At 43.1% G+C, this 22,714-nt stretch overlaps 1 protein-coding gene across 1 annotated transcript in view; it reads right to left on the reverse strand.

Moving 5' to 3' along the window:
* The window catches only part of LOC144798124 (semaphorin-7A-like), a 207,992-nt gene that overhangs the window by 23,400 nt on the left and 161,878 nt on the right, over nucleotides 1–22,714 (reverse strand). Inside the window, exons 10-15 of the mRNA XM_078668880.1 lie at nucleotides 22,417–22,592; nucleotides 21,734–21,842; nucleotides 16,787–16,991; nucleotides 7,746–7,861; nucleotides 792–964; nucleotides 603–658 (exon numbers count right to left, since the gene is read on the reverse strand). Of these exons, the coding sequence (XP_078525006.1) occupies nucleotides 603–658; nucleotides 792–964; nucleotides 7,746–7,861; nucleotides 16,787–16,991; nucleotides 21,734–21,842; nucleotides 22,417–22,592 (835 nt within the window). The remainder of the gene's footprint in view (nucleotides 1–602; nucleotides 659–791; nucleotides 965–7,745; nucleotides 7,862–16,786; nucleotides 16,992–21,733; nucleotides 21,843–22,416; nucleotides 22,593–22,714) is intronic.

The following is a 22,714-nucleotide window of genomic DNA, read 5'->3' on the forward strand; positions in this document are numbered from 1 at the left end:
GGTAGTTTTGGTGGCGCACCAGGGTGCCGTAGTGCACAGATTGGGAACCACTGGTCTAAACATTTAGCATTTGCTCTGGCTAGCATTCCAACCTATCGTTTATTTTACCCATTGTGACACTCTAGAAAGAAGACTTGCTTATGGAAATCAATATTGACTCCTACTCATGGGAAGGGTCCATCCTGAACTGGCAGGGAAAGTCTTCTTCAGAAGGGAACACAAACAACTCCAGACAGTTTTTGGCATTTTTAGGCCTCATCTATGAGTTATAGCTTGGACCCTGTGTCACAAACAGGAAGAGACTCATATCTGGGCATAAGTTGGCCCAGACACACAAAGTTTGAGGGGAGGAACACTTGCAAATAGTCTAAACCAACAAATATTGGCCTGTAGACCAACGTCCTCTGGGGCCCACGTTGCCTACATAGGGGTGTCTGAAAATTAAATATTAACAGACTAATAAAGTGTATAAACATAAAAAAAGCAAACTGTAGAGTGAAGATTTTAAAATGCTACGTAATTTGCAATGTGTCACTAACAGACTCCACTGATATTCAACCCCATCTCTTGCCCCCGGATGACTGAATGCCCGCTTTACCTACCTAACCCATCGTCGCATGCTGTTACGTTCTTTGCGTCCAGACTCTGAAGCATGATGCTGTTGGCAAAAAGATACCACAGGTAAGAGGAGGTTGTACATGTCGGAGGAAAAAGGGGTGGGGAAGGTGGTGTGTGGCATTTCCACAGAAACAGCAAGTGTGTGAGACATTTTTATTGCATCGAAGACTCACTTGGTGGTGTCGTTCACTGGTTTGGAGAGTAAGGTGCACTGTTTACCAGTCGGATCCCATCCACAGTAGGGGTCGCGGGCCAAGACACACTCCCAGCAGGCTTTGCCATACTGTGTGCAGTTCGCCAGAGGAAGCCTGGTGGCCTCTGTTTCGGTACTCGCATAAAGATGCCCCTGAAAGAAACAGAGATTAGTTGTGAGAGGCTAAGGCAAACCTTTCCAAAAACTGAAGAAATCTGGCTATGAGTAATGTATTAGATAAAGTCTGATCCCCCTACAATGCTTCTGACCATATCAACAGCAATCAGCAATTTAGGAACTAAGGCAAGGTGGAGGGAGATTGGGTATGGAAAGCATCTGAATGGGCATTATATGTTCCGTGGTGTATGAATAAGGATGAGAAACATGTCATCATTTCTGCCATGTTAAAGATCTACGGGCAGATTTAGAAGAAACTAATGCATCTCTGTGTTAGAGCAGAGATGCGTCAGTTTCCCTGCGCCTGCGTCGTGTAAAACCCTTGCGCCACCATGGATGCATCGTATTTAAACTAGAGCGCACCATGGCGCAAGGATTGACAGATGTGTCAGAAATTCTAACACATCTGTTAGTGCAAAAGTCACGCTTTGCTGGAGTTGTGTCGCAAGCACGACATAACTCCAGCAATGCATGGGTAGGCCTATACATATTGTGATGCATCACTCCTTACATCTGCTCCAAGCAGGCGTAAGGTTTTGATGCAGTGGCATCCTAGAAGTGGCGCAGTGAAATCTTGTAGATTTCACTGCAGCACTTCTACAAGTCTTTCCTGCGTGGGAACGCCCACCCTGCATACATTATGCCTGACGCAGGTATAATGTGGAGCAGGGCTTTATATCGTGACGCATCTCCCTAGATGCGTCACATTGTAAACGGGCCGCAATGTGGCACATTCTTCATGCCGCCGCTGCGTCACAAAAAGTGATGCAACAGTGGTGCAAAAGTGTCCCAAGGGGCTTACAAACCTGCCCCTAAAGGAATAAATCCTTCCTTCAGTCAAAAGTCTGGGCGACATACATAGGTTTGGAAAAATTCTCCAGATCGAAGTCGAGGACGTCAATTCACCAAAATGCATCACGGGCGCTTGTGGCTGTTTGTGTATATAACTAAATTCCTTGACGTTAATGCAGAGACAGATTTTGAGAGAGAGATAGGAAATAGGAAAAATTAGATTATTAAGCATACCAGAGTTAAACAAGCATTGGTAAAGCCAACAAGTCTCTTTTGGCTGTCAATTTTTCACTTTGACAATGTTTATATATCAAAGTGATTACAGCGGCGCACTCAGCTGTCATGCTGGCGATAGGGGTAGACTAGTTCTCCTCATTATTTATTGATAAAGGGTTCAAAAGAAATACCTCTGCACACCAATCTTCCAGAAGTTTGAACAATTGTATTCAGAGTTCAGCAAACACCAATGTGCTTCAATTCCGACAAGCCTACAGTGTAACAATAATTGCCAAGATGTATGTAATGGTTTTTAATGTATTGTATTTTGTGGACTCTATATCCCAGAATGCCTCCTAATGGGCAGGACAGGAAACTGTATACAAACTGAAGTGGAAAAAGGACTTTCTGATTATGAACAACACTCGTTGGAGTTGAAACGTGTTGGTGTTTGCTGAACGCAGAATAAAATTGTGTAAACTTCTTGAAGATTGGTGTGCAGCTGTATTTTTTTTTAACCCTTTCCCAATATATATAAAAAGTTTAAAGCACATTTTCCTACCAGTCCCTGACGCACAAAAGGACCAATAAATGAAGTGGGCTCCATGCCTCATGTTGCCCACAGCCCCATGTCATGGTGGGCAGAAGCAAAATCTGAATGACTCTACTGAAGACCAGTGAATGGAGAGGGCTGGGCTGCTATCCCCTCTATGTATTTTTCATTTATATTTTGTGTATAATCTAATATTCTTGGTTAACTGCAGTCCAAAAAAGACATTATTTACAGACTGACCTTTATGAGGTAAAACCAGAAGAGACAAAAATAAGGGGCATATTATTAAGGGGGTTTATCTCCGCTTTTTTGGCTTTAAAAGCCAAGAAAGCGGAGATAAAATTATCTCCCTATTACCTAGCTGTCGCTAACACCAGTTAGCGACAGCTAGTAGGAGATAGCCACCATCTTGGGCCCCGCTTTGCATGTCAGTGAAATTTATCACTAATGACATGCAAAGTGGGCGTCCCAAGATGTTAGCGACTGGAAACAGTCGCTAACATCGCTATCTCCTATTACCAACTTTTGGAAATATTCGCGCTAAGCGTGAATATCTCCAAAAGCTAACACCTGTCCCTGATCAGTTCTTAGCCATGTTATCCAATGGTAGGTGGATAACATGGCTAAGAGCATTAGCTCAGTAAGGCATGAATATCGCGGACTTTTCAGCGATATTCATGCATTTCAGCCGATTTTTATCGCTTAGGAGATAAACCTTGATAATAGCATGGTTCCTAAGCGATAAAAATCGCCGCAACTCGGCGATAAAAATATTGCCGCTAAGCCAACATAGCGATAATTATCGCTAGTTGTTGGTAATATGCCCCTGAGTTTCTATAAGGCAACGTTATTGGAGCTGTTAGGTAAGTGGACTCAGAACATGGAGTTGTGGAGTTTGAATGTAGAATGTATATGTGAGGGCGCATGTAATGCCATTGCATTAGGGTGGCACTAAAAGAGGCCTGGGGAACTTAGTGGAAAGGAACACAGAAGTTTAAAAAACTACCTTGTTGCTCGGGTAAAGGGACACCCAAAAGGCACAATGTTACTTTGAAAGGGATTTCAAAAGGCTTGTGCTGGAGCTGGCTGGATCATAAGATGCGCCTTTAAGGTAGGCTGCCTCATCTTTAAATCCTTGAATGGCAGGAGTCTCAAATTCATTGACAGCCTCATTCAAAGGCATACACCCACGCATAACCTGCGCTCAGCTCCCATCCATCTCCTGACAATACCCTCCTTCAAGCTGAGGCGTCAGGGCGGCTGCAGGTTAGCAGTACTGGCACCCAGATACTAGAACTCCCTTCCCTCCGAAATTAGATCCTGCACTGACTTCTTGAGCTTCAGGAAACTCCTCAAGACTTGGCTGTTTAGACAAGCATACGAGTAATTCAACAGGGCTCCGGCATCTCTTAGAGCAGCACCAGGAAAACAATCGGTGTATGTGCGCTTTATAATTTTTTTTAACATAACATAACATTTGTCTATGTTGGTGTATCTCGATCACTAGCAGTTTTTAGGTCAGTTAGACTATTGGGAGAGGTAGAAATTAGGTTGGCTCCCTTTGAGGTATTCGTGTACACGCATTGCTTATGTTCAGAGGAACTGTTATCCTGAACTTGAAGACTTCTGCCTGCCTTCAGTAACCAAATTGCGTATACAGTTTCGATTAAAAATTGCCAGCATGGTGAACCAAGCCATACATCAAAATTGCAGGCTATTGGGATTCAGTTGACAGGCAATTATCATAGACCCTTGCCCCTTGAGGACGATGGAGTAACTCGATAGATGCTTGATAACTATTATTTGCTGATGGGCCCAAGACACTTGTTTGACAGAATTATCGAAAAAACTTAAAATAGTTATGTCTTAGACGTGGCATATATTCTGACATCAGAGAAAAGCTCATGTGGGTAGTACCCAGACCACTACTGCGAAACACATGTCGGCGCTAAATATTGAGTTCCTACACTCTCTTACTAAGACATAGACGGCGATAATGTAAAGTACAGTTCGGTCAAGATGGAACAAAGTAAAACTTGATGATAGCTGTATGACTAGATTCAAAAACAGCGAGATTTATTTCCGGCAATGACGGGGGCCCACTGGAACACATTTCCTAAGCTAAACTAAATTATTTCCAAAATAAAGTAACACAAGAACGACAATTTATTAAATTACATTTTATTTGTCTGTGTACTCAGGCCATTCCTTGGGGAAGCATATCTGGTAGCCACAGTCTTATGAAGCATTCTTATGAGATGCTCAGAATTAGGGTGGGAGGATAACAGTATCTCCAAACCTAATTTGGATAATAAGATTTAAAGTCCCTGTAATGAGGAATATAGCCAGACCAATAGTTACTGGGTGCTTTCTAGCTGGTTTTCCTCAATTCTAAGGACTTTTTGTTCTCATATTTACCATTTCTGTGGCCTAAAGCGTTAACAGGTGCATTTGAAAGTGAGCCTTGTATTCCAGCACTCTATACTTTTGGCTGGGGTAACATTAGTAGAATCATACTTGGCCAGAAAACGATTCTACGGGGATACTACTTCAGCTGACTCATAACAAGGGCCGGGGTAAGCTCTATGAATGTAGGCCATAGGTGAACAACCATTACAACGCAACTATTACAACGACATACCATTACCACGCAACTATTACAACGCAAGTCATTACAACAAGAGGTATAAGCCCCTCAGGGCCCATACATTTCTGTCAGTCCTGAAATTCAGCAGTGCTGGGAAATACGAGCTCCAGCAGCAGAGTGAACAGGCTTTAATTCATGGAGCTGGTAAAGAATTTAAAAAGAACATAATAATGATTGTAGCTGATCAAAGCAGTTTCCCTCATAAAAACACTTTCCTGGATTTCAGTTCTAGTGTGCCTGTGACCTGCTATATGATGCTGTTAGTGTTTGTCAAGCAGACTATGCCAGTGGTAGGTGTTGGGTAATTAGGCCAATGTGGTAAGCAAAGAAACATCATAGTCCCTGGCAGGGTACCACAAATTCAGAATAACTGTAATTAGCAGCACATCAAGCGGAGATGCCTGCTTGCGTCTACTCATCACTGATAATGACGACTGTGTATGGGGAATATGAGGCGGAAGAAGTGTCAGAAGGGTAGAGAGCTATGGGAACAGCACTGGGGTGGACAAGCTCATTTCACTGAATATTCTGTGAGAAGTCCCAGAAATGTTGACAACTATGCATGCGTTCTGAAATTAGTAGATTTCGCCTGATGGGATAATGGTCTGGGAGTGAGAAAACACAAGATGCAAAGCACTATAGATGGAGAGGAGAATGAGTGTGAAGGGTATTGTGAACATGGAAGAGGAAGTCATGCGTCTGTCTGAGGGTGAGTTTAAGGCGCGGCAGTAGTGAAGGTGAATGAGAGGATCTGTGGCGCTGCTCTCTGGGCAACGCTACTGATTCACGACTTAGGATACTCCGCTTGTGGTAAAGCGCCAATTAACAGGAGTAATACTACGGCTTTTGGAGGAGACTGTGGATTAAAACTACATCCTGGAACCTACTTTAGGCCTATGTTAGTATACGCTTGACTGTACTCCATTAAACCAAATGTCCTCCGTTGCCCTGGTCGACTACAGCTCGTCGTGCGTAGAATTCATGACCAGGCAGGCAGAGATCTGTGTACCTTCATGTGATCTTCCACTAAGGTGGCTCTTCTGACGACACTGAAGCTTTGCTGTGCCGTTTGCCATGTTCAACCACCCATGTAGCAAATGCTCCTGACACAATGGGAGTTTTCTCACAGTGTGTGTGTCATTTATTTGTCTTTCTGTTCAGAAGAAATATGCTTTACAAGGTGGTCCCAACTAGGAAAAACTTACCTCCGAATGTCTTCTGGGCATTTGGGCAAAGGTTTCCATCAGCAGAGGCTCAGCTGGTGGAAATATGATGGTCTCCCTGATTCTAAATTGAGTGGGTGAAGCATTACTTTGAATAAGAGGGTACTCCACCATGCTGATGGGTGAGTACCCTATCCACTGAACTCTAAACAAGGACCTTTACACGTTGAAATCCATGCTCAGCAGCAACTACGCACACCCAAATAACTACGTTCCTCTGACAAATTCCTATTCCTGCTCAGTAGCATAGCCGTGGTGGTCCCTGCGTTTTTTGCCCACGGCAGGCGAATGTAAGAGATGGAGGGTGCTGGCAATTCCTGAATTTGCCGGCCCGCAGCAGCCACAGGTAAGAGCGAGATGGAGACGCAGCCGCACTCAAAACTCATGCCTCCCCCAACGCCCCTTGCTACGCCACTGTTCCTACTAGAGGTCCTGAGATCTAAACAAATGACCAGTTTAATTGTTTGGACTTTGTCAGCTATGGCAGCTAAAGAGCTTAACCAACTGACTCTTGATCTGTCTACATGCCTCCTCACTATCTGGATAAAGTTAAGGCTTTCCAATGCAAACTCTGATCTTGCTGTTGTTCATAAGACCTAGTGTTATCCTTGTGCGGTGTTTTACACAACATTGCCAAGAAGCTACGCTTTACGTGTGCTGATAAATAAATATTGATGTCACATTTCAACTGGGCTTAATTACTGACATTACAGTGAATTTGTATTGTGTAGGGCCTGGAAAGATATGAGTTAGTGACTTAAGTGTGCGATACAGCCCCCAAGTTGCATATTTATGTCACGCCCTCTTTTCACACTGTGGTATACTGATCTTTAATGTATTTCACCTTTCATGTCTCTCTGCCCTGCTGCTCAGCCAGTGTGGATGTACTGTGGAATGTTGGATGTATGGTGAGGTAACAGAGTGCTGGAATGCTTATGTGTGTAGTGTCAGTTGGGAGTGTGGGCTGAGCAGCAAGGAGGCTGCTCCTGGTGGGGCTCTGTAGAGAAAACTAACTCTACATCTAATTCTGTACTACTCCATGTTGTGACTCCTGATCTACAATAGCTACAATAAACCTACATGGAAATCCAACTAGTCTCAGTTCTATTCACTTATCACACTCACAACCTGGCTCCAGTGTTGTCATTTCCTGTGATGTCATTATCGGGTATACGGTCACATGATGTAATATCCAGTGATGTCATCAAAATCCTAACTGGTGATTTTGAAACCTGAAAAAGTTTGTCTCTTTTGGCCACATAATATTGCACTGAGAGGCTTGCAAGGGAGAGAGTGGTGCAAGGTAATTGTGGAGGACAGACTCACCGTGGTGGAGTCCAGGCCCAAGGTGGACACCGGCGATTCTTCTTTGAAGGGACTGAGCTCAGCCAGGATGACAGTCTGGGAACCGCTCTGCAGCACTTTGTGTATCTTTCCTTTATCTGAAACAGCAGGAGTAATAAAAGATGTAAGTCATGAACAATTGTAGCCTGGAGTCAAAATTCACAAAGCAGGAGGCAAGTATCAGATACCAGTCATTCTCGTTCAGCGAGAAGCCGTAATATTGAAGGCTCCACAGTGGTCCTTATGCTCTTTGATACCCTCAGCCATTCCTGGCCATTGATTTTGTAGCACATTTCATATTAGGGGCCTCATTTATGAGGTTTTGGCGCAGGGAAGCGGCGCAAGAATCTGGCGGCGTTGACTTGTGTCCAAAAAAAAGGGCAGGAATCCGCTGTATCTCATTCCTGTCCTTTTCCTCTGCGCTGGCGCACAATGGGCTGCCATGCGCCAACTCAGGCACCCTTGCGCCATGGTGTGTCTGCATTGTAGGGGTGATAGTTTTTGTGCAGGAAGGGACACCTCCTGCACAAAAACAATCATGAGAGGTGTTTTCCTCTTTCTATGTGTGCTGCAGAATGCAATACACTTAGAAAAAGGAAACGATGAGTAGAAATAAGGATATTTCTCCTCGTTGCACCTCCCTAACGCCACCCCTGGGGTGGCGTTAGAATCTGATGCATTCCCAGGTGTATGATTCCTCATAAATCTGGAAATGCTTCAGATGCCATGGGTACTGCTTGGGAATACCCACAGCAACACCCATGGAATGCTCCTTTCACACAGTGTTCTGCGTGAAAGAGGCACATATTTACAAGGCTATGAAAAGACATGCAAAGTGGCTTTATGTGGCCTTGTAAAGATGCTGCGACACATTGCACCACTGGAGAATAAAAAAAGTGAGGCTCCAGAAGCACAAAAGTGCCAACAGGAACCTCATAAATGAGGCCCTTGGTTTTGTAGCCTAGGAACCTGTAGTGATCATGCGCTTTGTTAAGTGTACTTAATTTAACATAATATAGGTATGGGCTTACAAATCGTAGGGGTTCATTGATTTAAAAAAAAAATTGGGCAACACAGTGAAGTAACCAAAGATGCTGCGCTGATTTATGCCATGGGGGAGAGCATCCCAGATCCATATCTACTAAGATATTGTGCTGCTGATCTCTTATCCCGTACTGGTGCCAAATAGCCCACACGATTGCACCATAGTGCTAATGTGCGTGGTTCCTAGCATATGTTTTCTAATGGAAGGATCCATTCAAAATATTAGGCTTAGACACATTTATGTTTCAACATTCAGTGCTTAATTTGAGCTGGTGGTTTCCAGTGCTCATCACCGGCACTTAGTTAACACCAGTGCTTTTCACGAGAACCAGCTAAGGACGCATTTATTTATGGTAGGCAGGGGGAGATTAAATGATTTGCCCAGAATCACAGGATGTTGAGCCAATGACAGGATTTGAACTTGGTTCCCCTTGCTCCGAAGTGGGCAGCTCTACTCATTATGCCACATTATCCCCCCACTTTCATGGTTCTGTTTTAGGTGGCACGACCAGGAGAAATGGGCTTGTGCAAGCTGCCTCCTGACGAGACCCCACCACTTTTTTGTTTACAAATTAATCACTGCACACATTGGATATATGCTGTACATTTCTCTAAATTTGTGCCTGCCTCAAGAAGGAATTATTTTTTAATGCTAAACCAGGTCTGGCAATCTTGGTAGACCTGGCTTGGAACCAAAAACCATGGGTATTAAAACTTGAATGCTCAAGTACAACCCATGGAATGCACCCATGAAAAAAATGTACCAAAAAGCCCTACTTGCACTACTTTATGGCAAACTTTCCAGAGTTAAAATGTTTTGCCCTGGAAAGTAAATACATTATAAAGACTTTGAGCCGTTTTGCATCCAAAGATATGACTTAGCGGCAGAGAAGGTGTTGATAAATCTGCTGATTGAAATGCAAATTGGTACTGTTTGGAAAGCCAGGACTATCTGCAGGTGTCCCAAGTGACATGAGAACATGACAGCTATGATTGATAATATGGAGATTCAGCTTTTGACACCCATGATATAATGTGACAGTACAGGCAGAGCACACCTGAGCTAATGTTTAGAGGTCAATCTATTCCTGTTGCATGCCGGAGGCCAGATTACATGAACTTACCACTGGGGCTGTGCTATTTTGTACCTTCCAAGAAGTAAATATTTCCACTAACAGTGAAGATGTTTTTAATGTTGGAAAAGTAAGGAGAAAGAAGCAAATTTCTTCTTTTTAATGTCTGGTTCGAGAGGAGCCGGGGCAGATTTACTAAAAATTTGCCTTGGTATTGCATCATAAAAGTGACGTACCCCGGTAAAAGTTGTTGATTTGGGATTTACTTTCCAGCACAAAATTGTATTTCAACTGGAAAGTAGGCCTAAAATAATACAAAGTATCACTAGGGCTTCTTATCATTACTTTGGGTCAAGGGGGCGTGCCATTGGTGCTACCTGGGCATTCCCATGCTAACACCCATTTTTTGTTGTTGCAAACTCTATGTACTAAGAATGGTAGGCATGGCTTTGAACCAAAAATGACACCTCTTTGAGGTAGGCATTAAAATTGTTTTTTTTGTTTTTTTTAATTTCCAATATTACCTGTACTATAGAGGCCACATTCCACCTGGGAAAAGTTTTAAGCTTTGCTAAGCATAGTACTTTGCACTGATATTGAACCCTTCCAGTACAAACCCTATGCTAGGCATCACACATACACCTTGCACTTTGGTGCAATTGTATTTGCATTGACACATGGCAGTAGTGACTACCGTCAATGGATAAGCAACGTAAAATGTGAAATGTATTAGAATTTACACGTGCTGCAAGTGGAAATATCATTACATATTTTGCAGATTGTCTATGTCTGCTTTAATTTATTGCTAGGATTTCATGCAAAGCCAGGTCATGCTACTCTGGTGTGTCTGGCTGTTGGGGAAATCCTAGCATGTGTTTGTACTGGCCCCTCTCCAATAGGAACCCTTTACATTCAGGGTACTGGAACAATTTTCAGATTAGGGGGTCTGCCATTGATGTTATATCACTGAAGTCAAACGGATTGTAAAAAATCCAAGCATCACATAAATAAAAAGTGAAGCAAATGAGTCACACCCATTTTAGAGCAAACTCTTGCACACTTTCTATTGAAATGGCATTACATTTGCACAGACTTGTACATTTACTGATAGAAATATACATAGTGCTCAAACTATAATGTATGACTAGCAGCCCGCCCCAGCGTTGCCTGGGGCAGAAAGGGGCTGGGGGCAGCATTTGAGGCTTGCGTGCACTCCCGCCCCCGGCCCCCTCCCGCCCGTGTCCCGGAGAGCCTGATCCTTACCTCAGCCGCCAGTCCCGCTCCAGGCGCCCCACCCGCACAGGCCGCCACTCTCCAGGCGCCCCGCCCGCACAGGCCGCCACTTCGCCCAGCAGCAAGCAGGGCCGCGGCAGTCCTCCCAGCAGGTCGCGATCATCGGCGCCATTTCAGGAAGTGTTGCCAGGGAGCGCAAACGCAAATGATGTCATCACGCAGACATCGCGGCCGGCGCAACTTGCAAGGGACTACTTTATTTTTATTTCGAAATTTTTTAAAGAACGTATATTCTTTATTTTTAATAGCCTATGTCCTTCTGCTTGCCCTGAGGTTTTCAAAGATGTCTTGGGTGTTTTGATTGGTGGTGTACTTTTCGAGTTTACCTGGCTCAAAGGTTTGTGTTCTCTCTTTATAATAGTAGTATAGATAACAGGGTTTCAATAAGAATTTATCATTTGCACATCACCAAGTAAAGTGTCTTGATTTGTTTTGATCCTATTAAAATGTTTGTTTCCATCACACTTGAGAATTACAAGAAAAATGTGCTTTGTTTGTGCTTTCCTAACTATATATATTTTGAAATATGTATACAGATTATTTACAGATATTTACATTTTGTTGTGTGTTAGAAAAAGCTGACATTCTTCGGCCTTTCCTTTCACACGTCCTGTACCACAACAAGATTTGTATATAGATCACTTGAAAAAGTCATCTCAATTTGCAGTTAAAGAAAGAAAAGTAAACTCTGACATTCCTTTTAAAAGAATAGGCAGTAATTTGTAACCAGCAGCAGCTCCTCGGTTGTGGTGGATGAGCATCGCCCCACTGCTCAAAGTCAGCAGATGTAAAAAAAATATATATATATATTTATTATAATTTTCACTGACTAATCTGAGTCTGCTGTGTGGCTGGAGTCTAGGGCGATGCCCCCCTCTATGGACAACCGCAAGGAGGAGGAGAGTTGTGCACTGTAAGTGCACATGTTGGTTGGGCCGGCTGTCTTAGGACTGCCAGACATGTGCACTCACATTTCTCCAGCCCAGATGTGTTGCACAGCCTGGTGGAGAGAGGCACCAGTCCGCACAGACCAATACCGTAGCTTCTCTCATGCTGGGTAACAGCATGAGAGCAGCGTCTGGATTGGGTGGGGAGTCTGGGAGCCTGTGCAGTGTGGCCCATGGACTGCCAGGAGCAGAATCCATCAACCCACTTGTGCAAGAAGTTGCACCACAGCAGTGGCAGGTAAGTACTGTATTCATTATTAATTCCTAACGCGATGTTCATCGCCTTTTATTGGCAGCAGCCGCCACTGTTTGTAACAAGACACAGCCTGTGTTTGACCTGTCTTTGAGCGCACAGCAAATGTGACAGGATGAAAAGCAACATTCTATTTTCCATTCACCTTCTTACCTCCAGCATTGTTGTGTGGGGGGGGTGTATTTCCACCCCACCACTATTTCCAGTACCAATGCCAATCCTTGTTGTTTTCGGCACAAAACATATTTTACGTAGGAAATGTGATACTTCCCATTGCGCGACTATGTATCACATAGCAATTCTGGGCCAAAATGTAACTATTGCTGTGCTGAACTAAACTGTGTCGGTGGTGTAGAGTGTTCAGTTTGGTTTTTCTTATTCTTCTTGAGTTTGATTCTCCGTGATAATTCAAAAGTGATGTCAAACGAAGTAGCCTTGCATTTGGGAGGTTTCCCTACCTGATTAATATATCTTTTAATATTTTCTTTGAACTTTCAACGTAAATGTGAAATGATGCAATGATCTGCATACTTCAAACCACTTTGCAAATAACCTCAAGCGTTCCACTTCTTTCCCACCTTGAAGACCCTCAATTATGAAATGCCAGAGACTAAATAATTAACGACCCCTGGATTATACAAAAAACACGTTTTTTTTTCACAATCCATATATGTGGCCTCTTTTAACCAGTTTGCTGCCTGCCTATGGCACTTCGGTGACAATGTGAATTCTTTGATAAGAGCACCCCCTTGATTTCAGGTCGGTCCACTACCTCCTATAGTTGAAAATGAATGAAACCTAGAGGATATGATAAAAAAGATGGATTAATAGTCCAGAATAAATCAGAGAACATTCCCAGGGCCAGAGTGCTAACTCATTATTTCACGACATACCAAGGTTTGAAACTAAAAGAAACACAGCCACTGCTTTTGGGTGTGCTCTAGGTTTTTTGTGAACACATTACAGATCTTTTACAGCCCACTATGGCAAAAGTATGAATGAATGAATTTTTATTGTTGGTTACTAAAAACCATTACATAAAACCAAAGATACAAAAGGCACAACATTACAAAATTTAAAAACAAGAGAGTTTCAAACAGATCAAGTTATCTAATTGCCCCGAGAGTACTGAGAAGCCAAGAAAAAGGTTCATGGGCCGGCAAAGGGCTCTATGATCCGACCGGTGGAAGCCTTCAGCATTGTCCGTGCCTGAAAGATAAACTTCCCGAAGGCGGCCATGTGCTTTACCGTGGACAGGGTATAGAGATGAAAGATCCCATCCTTTACAGAGCGTAACCCTGAATGTCTTAATAATGGCCTAAGGTAAAGACTGCGGGGCCAACGCAGGGCCGGGCAACAGAAGAGAAGATGGGCCAATGACTCCCGTTTATAACTGCACAGCCTGCATTCCTGTGCTCCTAGGCTTTCCTTGCCACACTGGTATAGTTCTTTGAGGGGCAACGGGTGTAATCTGTAAGCCAAGATCTTTTGAAGGGCTGCACTGCCCACTGCCTGCGTGAGATGCTGTTTAGGAGTGTGCTGGGTGTGCGGGAAACACAGGGTCTCATGCAAGTCTTTTCTTCTCCTGAGGGACTATGGCAAAAGTACTTAGGAGCTGAGGCAGCCATGTCTCCTGAGCTTTTAGTGATGAACGAATAGATTGCTACTACTTTAAGACAGTGGGAGATGTATACGTCATAAGCCCTCTTTGACGTATCATCTTTTTTTAAAGACTTCATGAACCATAATGCACTTGGTTGTATTGCCATTCTTTCTCTTTTCAGCTTTGGGAGGAATCCGCAAAGCTTCTCTTCCCCACAGCTACCTTGAAATGGAGGTTAGAGGATTTTCCTTATATCATTCCAGAGTCAATCCAAACAGAACACCCCTTCTCCGTCCTCACGATGAGTGGCATACACCTGTAGAGCGCCAAAGGCCCGCAAACGTGTGACAAGATTTAGCGAGTCTAATTGGAAAGCGCCAAATCTTTCTAAACTGATTCAGACTTTCTTAAAAGAGCTGCCAAGATGAGCCGCCCTACAACAAATTGAAAAGTGGCCTTGACTGGACCTTCATAGACTGCTGACACTTCTTACACCAAATCTATGCCTCAAAGCTGGGGACAAGCTTGAAGTTCTGAAGCCAAGTTGTTGTCTTCAGCCTGCTGGCTGGTTGGAAATAGTGGCTTAGAAAAACACCATGAAACCCTAGGGAGACTGCAATCGCTGCACAGAATGCCGTAAAGTCTTTCAGAACATTTGACAGGAAAAGTGGATACCTACAGCAACAATAAACAACTGACCTTCCCACCGAAGTGAGGGTTAGCATGGAAAAATGCCCCCACCCTGAATTTCCAAGTTATTCTTTATAAACCTCAGGACCGTTATGATATCTTCAGCACCCCATCTTCTCCATCTGTTATGGGCCAGCAAGGGTCCTACCAGTCTTGCACCAAGATTCATGGAAAGTAACCCAGAGCTAAACTATGATCTCCCTGACCTGAAAATACCAGACTAGAAATCCAGCAAAGGCTTGCACTTTTATTCCAGATTGCTAATTCGTGGGCACTGAGGGTGACCTCCTCTTGGGGACCTTTGGCAAACTGGCTGAGATTACAAAATTGTTTGGGATTAGTGCCAGTTCACACCTCTGCCATCTTCTAGTGGGACTGCCACTCAATCCAGGATAATTGATCCCATGGGAAGAAATAGGTATTCCCAAAATCCAGGAGATATCAGATTTCAGAGAGAGATGGCCAGCCAGTTTCTCAGAAATAGCAACTTCATTGGATTATTTTGACCAGCAGCAGATGCTTTGAAGATACAACTGTAAATTTGGTATCAAGGCTTAAACTAAGAGAGTATCCTAGTTTTCCATTAAACCATAGGCACTAAAGGTTTTCAGCTGCAGTCACTTAGATCCCAAGATTTTGACACATGTACCCTACATGCATATCACACCTCAACTACAAGGAATGAAGAAACCATAAAATCCTTGGGAACAGTGGATTTTAACTGCAGAGAACTTGGCTACTTTTACTTTTAGCTATATTAACCCCAAGTGGCCAAAGGTATGCCAAGACGTGGGTCCCTTGCTTGCTGCAGCACTAGATTCAAGCCAGCCTGGATGATGAGGAGTGATACCGCGATACCGGTCCCAGGATGCTTGTTTCCAGTTCAGGGAGGACCTGGTCAGGCAATTTGGGCTGGAGTGTTCCCATGAGGAGCTGGGTCAAGACGGATTAGCATATAGCTGAGTCCGAACTGAGGTGGCAGAGTGAGCAAAAGAGCGATGGATTAAACCCAGATCTCTTGACTAGGGGTGAGTGGTTGAAAAGTTTCAGCACTCCGTTCATCATCTTGTTGTGTTTGCTAATTTGACTTTTACTCAACTTTGATTAACTTTCATTTAATTTCATTCAGACATTGGCCTAATCCTCCAAAGAATTGATAAAACCATTCACTCTCCGAGTCAGAACGTGTGTGCCCAAGATTCCCTTCAACTATCATCATTATGGTTTGCATATGGGCATCAGTTTATCAGAACAGCTCCCCAAGATTTTACTTTAAGAATCTTCATTGGACAAGTTTATTATTCTGTTGATCTGGCCTCTGTTCTGAAAATGTATTCTTTCATGTACACATGCAGGAATAGTTTGAACATGGATTAGTGATGACTTTTTATACAGTCCCTTTTTACAAATGTTTTCGCTGTGTCTTTGTACGGTCTCTGAAACTTCTGTGTTATAGGTTCATATCTTTTCCTGCGTAGTGCTTGATGGTGAGGGAGATTTTGGAAGGCTAAGATAAATCTTGGGAGGATTTCTTAAAGGAGAGTTCATTTTAATTCTTGCTTTCAAGAGGGTTGACCAATCTGCAGATAATCCATTCACGTATTCTAATTGATCAAAATTAGTCATTGGAACAATGTCTCATACATATCCCATGATTCGTCGACAGTTTCTCTTTCGGCTTTGGATTATCCAGATCCTTGGAGCTCGTTGGGTGACTAGATTAAATAATTGGGGATGAAACATGTTTCCACCACTCCTATGTCCCCCTATAACTTCTGGTATGCAGTAGAGTTGCAGTAATGTCTCTCATTATAGCTCAAAAGGCTCAGTATCAGGAATCACTTAAGTTCGTGGAAACTAAATTCAGTTGGTAAGTTCCAAAACTTTGGAGCACGCTAACTACCTACCTTTGGAAATAACCCACTCTGCTACAAATTAGAAAGGGACCCGACTCATGGTGTGAATAACGATATCTGCAAAGTAGCATTGTTGTTTCTGGTCTTCTGACCAATTCTTCTTAGCCATAAACCATCAGTGTTAACCCACTCATAATAAGTGGTGAATAACATAACATGATATATCATGCCCATTTGTTCTCTTGTACCATCACCTGGACCTACCTGTTCCAAGGAAGAGGACTGTGTGGGAAGAGTTGCTTGTGTCCCACACCCTGTCTGCAATTATTCTTGTGTAGGATTCGCCTGTTGGCAGGGAGTAGAGAGGGCGGTCCTCATCAGGGAAGACAACTGCATCAAGCTCTGGGTAATCCTTCATGGCGGTCAGAAAGTGCTTGGGGAGGGAGCTTGTTGCTGAGTTGGAGATGCACTGTGAGGGCATAAACAGAGACCAATCATCCTTAAATACCATACCACTCAGTGTAGTAGATAGAGCGAATGTTCAAATGTGTTCTGTAGCCAAAGGAAAGAGGTCATCTCTTTGTCTACAGTGGTTTTGAAGTACGAGAATGTGAGTGGCACGTATGGAACAGGCGCATGCGTTAAACAAACCAATATGGCTCGCCCAGGAGCATGTATTTCTGCTTTGATTTTCTCTCATGGCTAGATTTCAGCAAGACATAACTTTGCCTGCTAGGTTTCAAACTGTTCAATAACTAGTACATGGCCAGGACCGTGTTAGATTATGTACCGTTCACAATTGTTCAGGTTGTATATCTCTTCCCTAATGGTTTTGTCTAAAGAATACTTCTTTTCCGAAGAGGTGTTTTCATGTATTGAAATCGAATAAGTATTAGATACATCTTACCAGGCTAGATCTGTGCAATATATCTCTTATCCAAGTAGTTATTTATGTTTAGCATTGCGTATCTGAATAATTAAATGTTGTAATCTGTGAGTTATTAAACATGGGTAACTATAATAATGAATGAATGACACAGAGTATGTGTATCATAGTATCATTGTTTACTTAATAATGGTAATCTCATTGAAAGAAAAATAATAAGATTTTCTTGCACGTGTGAACTGTGTTTTATGGTTTAATTTGTTGGTCTGTACAATTTAAAGGAATACTTAAGTGGGATGATTAGGGAGAAGAGGAGGCGTGTGCTCTAAGAAGCATTCTTAGCCCCCCTTCCCCCCAAGAGGAAAGTCCTGTGTAACCAATGGAGCAGTTTGATGCACTTGAAATAGAATCCCGTGCTTTACAAATTCATAAATACAGACTTACTAGACAAAGAATTTACAACATTAGATTTGCAGGTAATAAGAGATTTATTTAACAGTTCATACAGCACCATTAGTCTAGGTCATACCCGTTAAAACAATTGATAAACTAAATTTATAAGTAAGGGGCACCTTGACTGCTTGCTGTTCCAGTTCTTGGGCAGCCTTATGTACTAAAAGGTGTATCTTGTTTCTGCATTTGAAATGTAATAGTATTAGGACTGGGACACAATGGTAAATGGCAACATTTACTGTGGTGGCTTGTCCTTCTGTTAAATAGGGGACTTCAATGGTGGTGAATTGTTGTTCCAGGAAATAATATGCGCATAGGCACAATAGTCCTTCTATATCCATTAGAGACAGTAATAGATAGCCCCCGAGGGCCCATGCTTTTTTTGCCTTTGCCAAGTCTGAACCCTGGCAGTCCCTGGCCACTCAGAGCACTGGTAAAAAAACATACTTTTTTGTTGTCTTGCTTGCTCCACCTTTATTCACTGCAACATGACATCAACTGATTTTTACATGTCTCCCTACCATGCCACTCCTCTACTGCTCCCTCGAACTGCTTTTCTAGTGCCTGGTCCATCAGAGTAGGGGCATATCAACAAGGCGGCGATGAAAAATGATCGCCGCTTTTGTGGCCGTTTTCGACCGAAAAGCGGCGATAATTTTATTGCTATATCAGCAAGGTCACGCTATCATGTGAATCCTTGCCTTAGCGCCATTTCCCGTAACGCCCACCTTTGCATCTCTAACGAGATGCAAAGTGGGCGTTCCAGCTCAAAATAACTGGAGAAATGTCGCTAACCAACTTTTCTCCAATTAACAATGGGCACGCTAACAAGCATAGCGATAAGAAAAGTAGCGCTAATCTTGGTTATCGCTCCTTTCCTTACGCCTGCTTTTAGTTTGACTTAGCCATGATATCCAATGGAAGGTGGATATCATGGCTGAGTCTGCCCTGTCCTATCAGCAAGCTATCGCCAAACGTTGTGCGATTATCGCCGTATTTCCAGCGATAATCGCACAATTGGCAGCTTGCGCCTGGAATTTTATCGCTTTTGAGATAAGCGTTGCTAATAGCATGCTATCTCAGCGATAACATTTCGGCGATAGCCGGCGATAATTATCCTAGCGCTAAATGCGCTTAGCGATAATTATCGCTGGTTGTTGCTGATATGCCCCATGTTTTTTTCTTGTTTCTAGGCTCCGCACATAGTTTCCTGTGATGTTTGTGACACATGTCCCCTATTACTACCTCCCAGACAGTAATTTAATTGGCATATGTTCCTAACAGTACTTTTCCTCTCAAGCTCGAATTGACACCCCGAGGTCTCACTGGTGTAACCCACTGCGCTTCTGGCCTCAACTTTCTCCTGAACTGCTTTTGTGTGCCTTTGTATCCTTAGTGCCTGTTCACTTTTTCGGCTAGTTTTGTGGTGTCACTTAAACCATGAGATCATGACAGGTCTCACACATAACCCAGCGCAAATAATATTAGCACTGAGTGGGAAGCTGTATTTACTCATGACGTCAATGGTAAGTAATAGAGACTAAAGCGAGCAGTTAGTTTTTTCACATGTTTTTTACATTATAGTCTCAAACACTGTTTAGGATGGACAGATACCACCAGCTGTAAGTTGCTGGTAACATAATTAAATATTTTGGTGTTCATACACACTACTGAGTTTTAAACACCGTCATGACAAAATATGGTTAGCAGATTATCGATTATCACAACATTGTGAAGTTAAGTATGTATGTGTGTGCATATTTACTATTCTAAACTCCATGTCAATGCACCTTGACTATAAGCCTAGCTTCAGAGTATGCAGCTGTTTAGTTAAGGGTGGTAAATCTATACCACCTTGCATATACTTACTATCACAATATTGCTGTAGTCGATATTCTAGATACAATATTATTGTAAAACGATGTTTCGTCACTCAGTATTGTGTGATATACATTCATTATTTGGAACACGGTATTTTAAACTTGTATAAAAGGCCTCTCAGTACAATGCCACTGCTTAGCTAATTTGCGGTTGAAAGAGTGAATATATTGGCTACCTCATTGCTGGACAAGTATGAGTGCTGACCATATTTTCATCTAGCTATTCTTCATCCACTTGCCATTTCTTCCTTCCTTTTACACTTACTTCCTTCCCTCCATGGCTCCATCCTTCCTGCCTCCTTCTTCCTTTCATCCTACCTCCTTCCCACTAATTCCTATTTCTGTCCACCATTCTTTCCCTACTTCTTTTCATTATTTATCCATCTTTTCCTGCTTTAACATTCACACTTTACTTCTCATCATTTTTCTTCCCATCTTTCTTTCCTGTTCTCAAACTCACATTTTCTTACTTTTCTCTCTCCTACCTCTATCTGTCCTTTTCTCTCCTATTTACATAGTTTCTTTGGACTCGATTTAGAGTTTGGCTGCAGTAGTACATCAGTAATGGTGGCAAAGAACATTACGTCTTCCACCTGATGTACTACTGCTACCCTAATGTAGAGACACTGTTGGCCCAGCAGTTATCTCTGTACCTTCTGAGGAACCACAGTCACAGTGGTTCATTTGAAGGTACACAGTTTGCTACATGGCTACAGTCTGCTTTGACTGCCATCCACCAAACTTTTTTCTTTTTGCAAAACTAAGCTACCAAAGTGGGAGTTTGTTTTTGAAAAAAAGATGACCCCAAACCCAGGAAGTCTTTTTGCTGGAGGAGGGGGGATCATTATTTTCTTTCCAGTTCGTGACTGCCAGGTTTTTTCCTGGTAGCCACAGACAGAAAACAAGTGATCAGACCACCTGGTCCAAATAGAACGGGCATGGCTTTCCTCCAACAGTCTCTGTTGGTCCGTCGGAGTTAGTCTTTGGATAGTAGAGCCAGCAGAGGTACCCCATCAGAAATGCTGACGGTCCTCCCGACTCAGAATTGACCGAAGGTTTGGCTTACAGTGGCATCACATTTGTGACAGAATACCCTGTCCACCAAACTCTCTATCAGGCCCTTAGTCTCTTTCGCTGTCTCTCGGCGTGGCCGCCGTTGCCCACACCCCTCAGCTTACCATATTTCTTTTTCTTTACAGTGTTATTTATGAACTTTTGCCAGCAGACAAGCAGACAGAGGAGAGCCAAAGAGAAATAGTCAACAATTTAGTGTGACTGAGCTTAGGAGCACCTTGGGCCCAGTGCCCCTCATGTTGGCTGCTTGTGTGTATATTGGACATCTCTCAAATGGCCATACATATGTGTGTGTCTCTTAATGTGTGTGTTTTGGTATTCTCTGCTTGTGCAGGCATCCATGACAGGCATCTCTTGCCTGGCCAGGGACTGGTACGCATGTTTGATATTCTTTTCCTGACCCGGTGTGTTGTGGGCTGACCATTTGGTGCTTGTACCAGTATGTATGCCAAGCATGTAAAGGTATGTATGTATCTCTGACTAGGTGTGTGTTTTGGGATGTATTAGGCATTTGTTTGCTTGTACGTTGTACCGGTATAGTGTATCTCATTTGGCAGTGTTTGTGTATGTTTTGGCATATCCTGGTTGGGAAGATGTGAATAATTGGTATCTCTTGCCAGGTCTGTTGTTTTTTGGGAGATTTCTTTCCTGTACAGATAAGCTTTACTGTTTTTTTTATCAGATCATGTGTGGGTAAATTCTTGATTGTATAGGTGAGTGTGTATGTTGGCCATATCACAAGTAGACATGCATGTGTTTGGGAGTTTTTGTCATTTGTTGATTGTAATGGTGTGCATGTTTCATATACCTCTCTTGGACGTGTGTTGAGCATTTCTTACAGCTGAGCATGATGGACATTTCCTAAATGGTCTGCGATTTTTTTTGTTGATGTACAGGTATAGGTATCTCTTCTCTTACCTTGCCAGGTACGTTTGGTGACACTGAGCCGGTGAAACCCTTCAACTTTGAGACTGTGAAGGCCTGTGTGATTCTTGCCATTGAATACATACATACAGCAGTAGCGCCCCTGCCGGTTAAACATGGAAATAAGTAAATGGAAAGACATAACTCCTCTCAAAGCTACAGTAGATCACAGTATTGATGAAGCATGCCACTAATGGAGTGGATGAAGCTTATAAAAACATACAAATAAGGGCTCCTGATATAACTGCTCAAACCCTTATGCTCAATTTGAAGATAAATAGGCCTGTAGGATACCCGCCTTTTGTGTACTTTCCCAAGGAGAGTGTATCCCCTCCTCCTACACAGATGTGCCAACCTAAGGGGATCCTATTTGTGTAGGTAGCTCACCCACTATAATATTGATGGCTGTCAAAATCTACCTGCAGCACTGGGACTGCGCATTACATTTGGGGGTGTTTTTCTTTGACCAATATGTAAGACACGAGGAACCTCTAGGACAAGAGGAACCAGAGACATTGAGGTCACAATATTTTGACTGCATGAATCTTTGACTGATACCTAAGACGTTATTCCTTCCCTTCCCAAAAGATAACATTGGGAAGGTACCGGTGTGTCCCATACTGCAGTCGGCCATTACATGTCATCATTTTGAGGGGAAAGGTGAAGCTCGGGCTCACCATTCATTGGCGAAGATTCCGTACATCGTTCCGCCATTTTCACTGCCCTCCACGAGCACGTAGGCATCTACCAGCTTCTCGAAGCGCCGGGGGTCGGACATGTTGCCGCACACCAGGCGGGCTTTGAGAAATGTCGTCCAGGAGTCCACAAGGACAGCCTTGGCTCCTTCATCTGCCTGGAAAGAAAATGTAGAACATTGGCCCATATGCAGCGCAAAGAAATCTCACCCAGTGGAAGTGTATAATATGATAGTCCTAAGGCTGTGTTGAATGTGTTGTTCATGGAGATTGAGTCCTC

The sequence above is a fragment of the Lissotriton helveticus genome, chromosome 12, assembly GCF_964261635.1.
Source record: "Lissotriton helveticus chromosome 12, aLisHel1.1, whole genome shotgun sequence".
Lineage (NCBI taxonomy): Eukaryota > Metazoa > Chordata > Amphibia > Caudata > Salamandridae > Lissotriton > Lissotriton helveticus.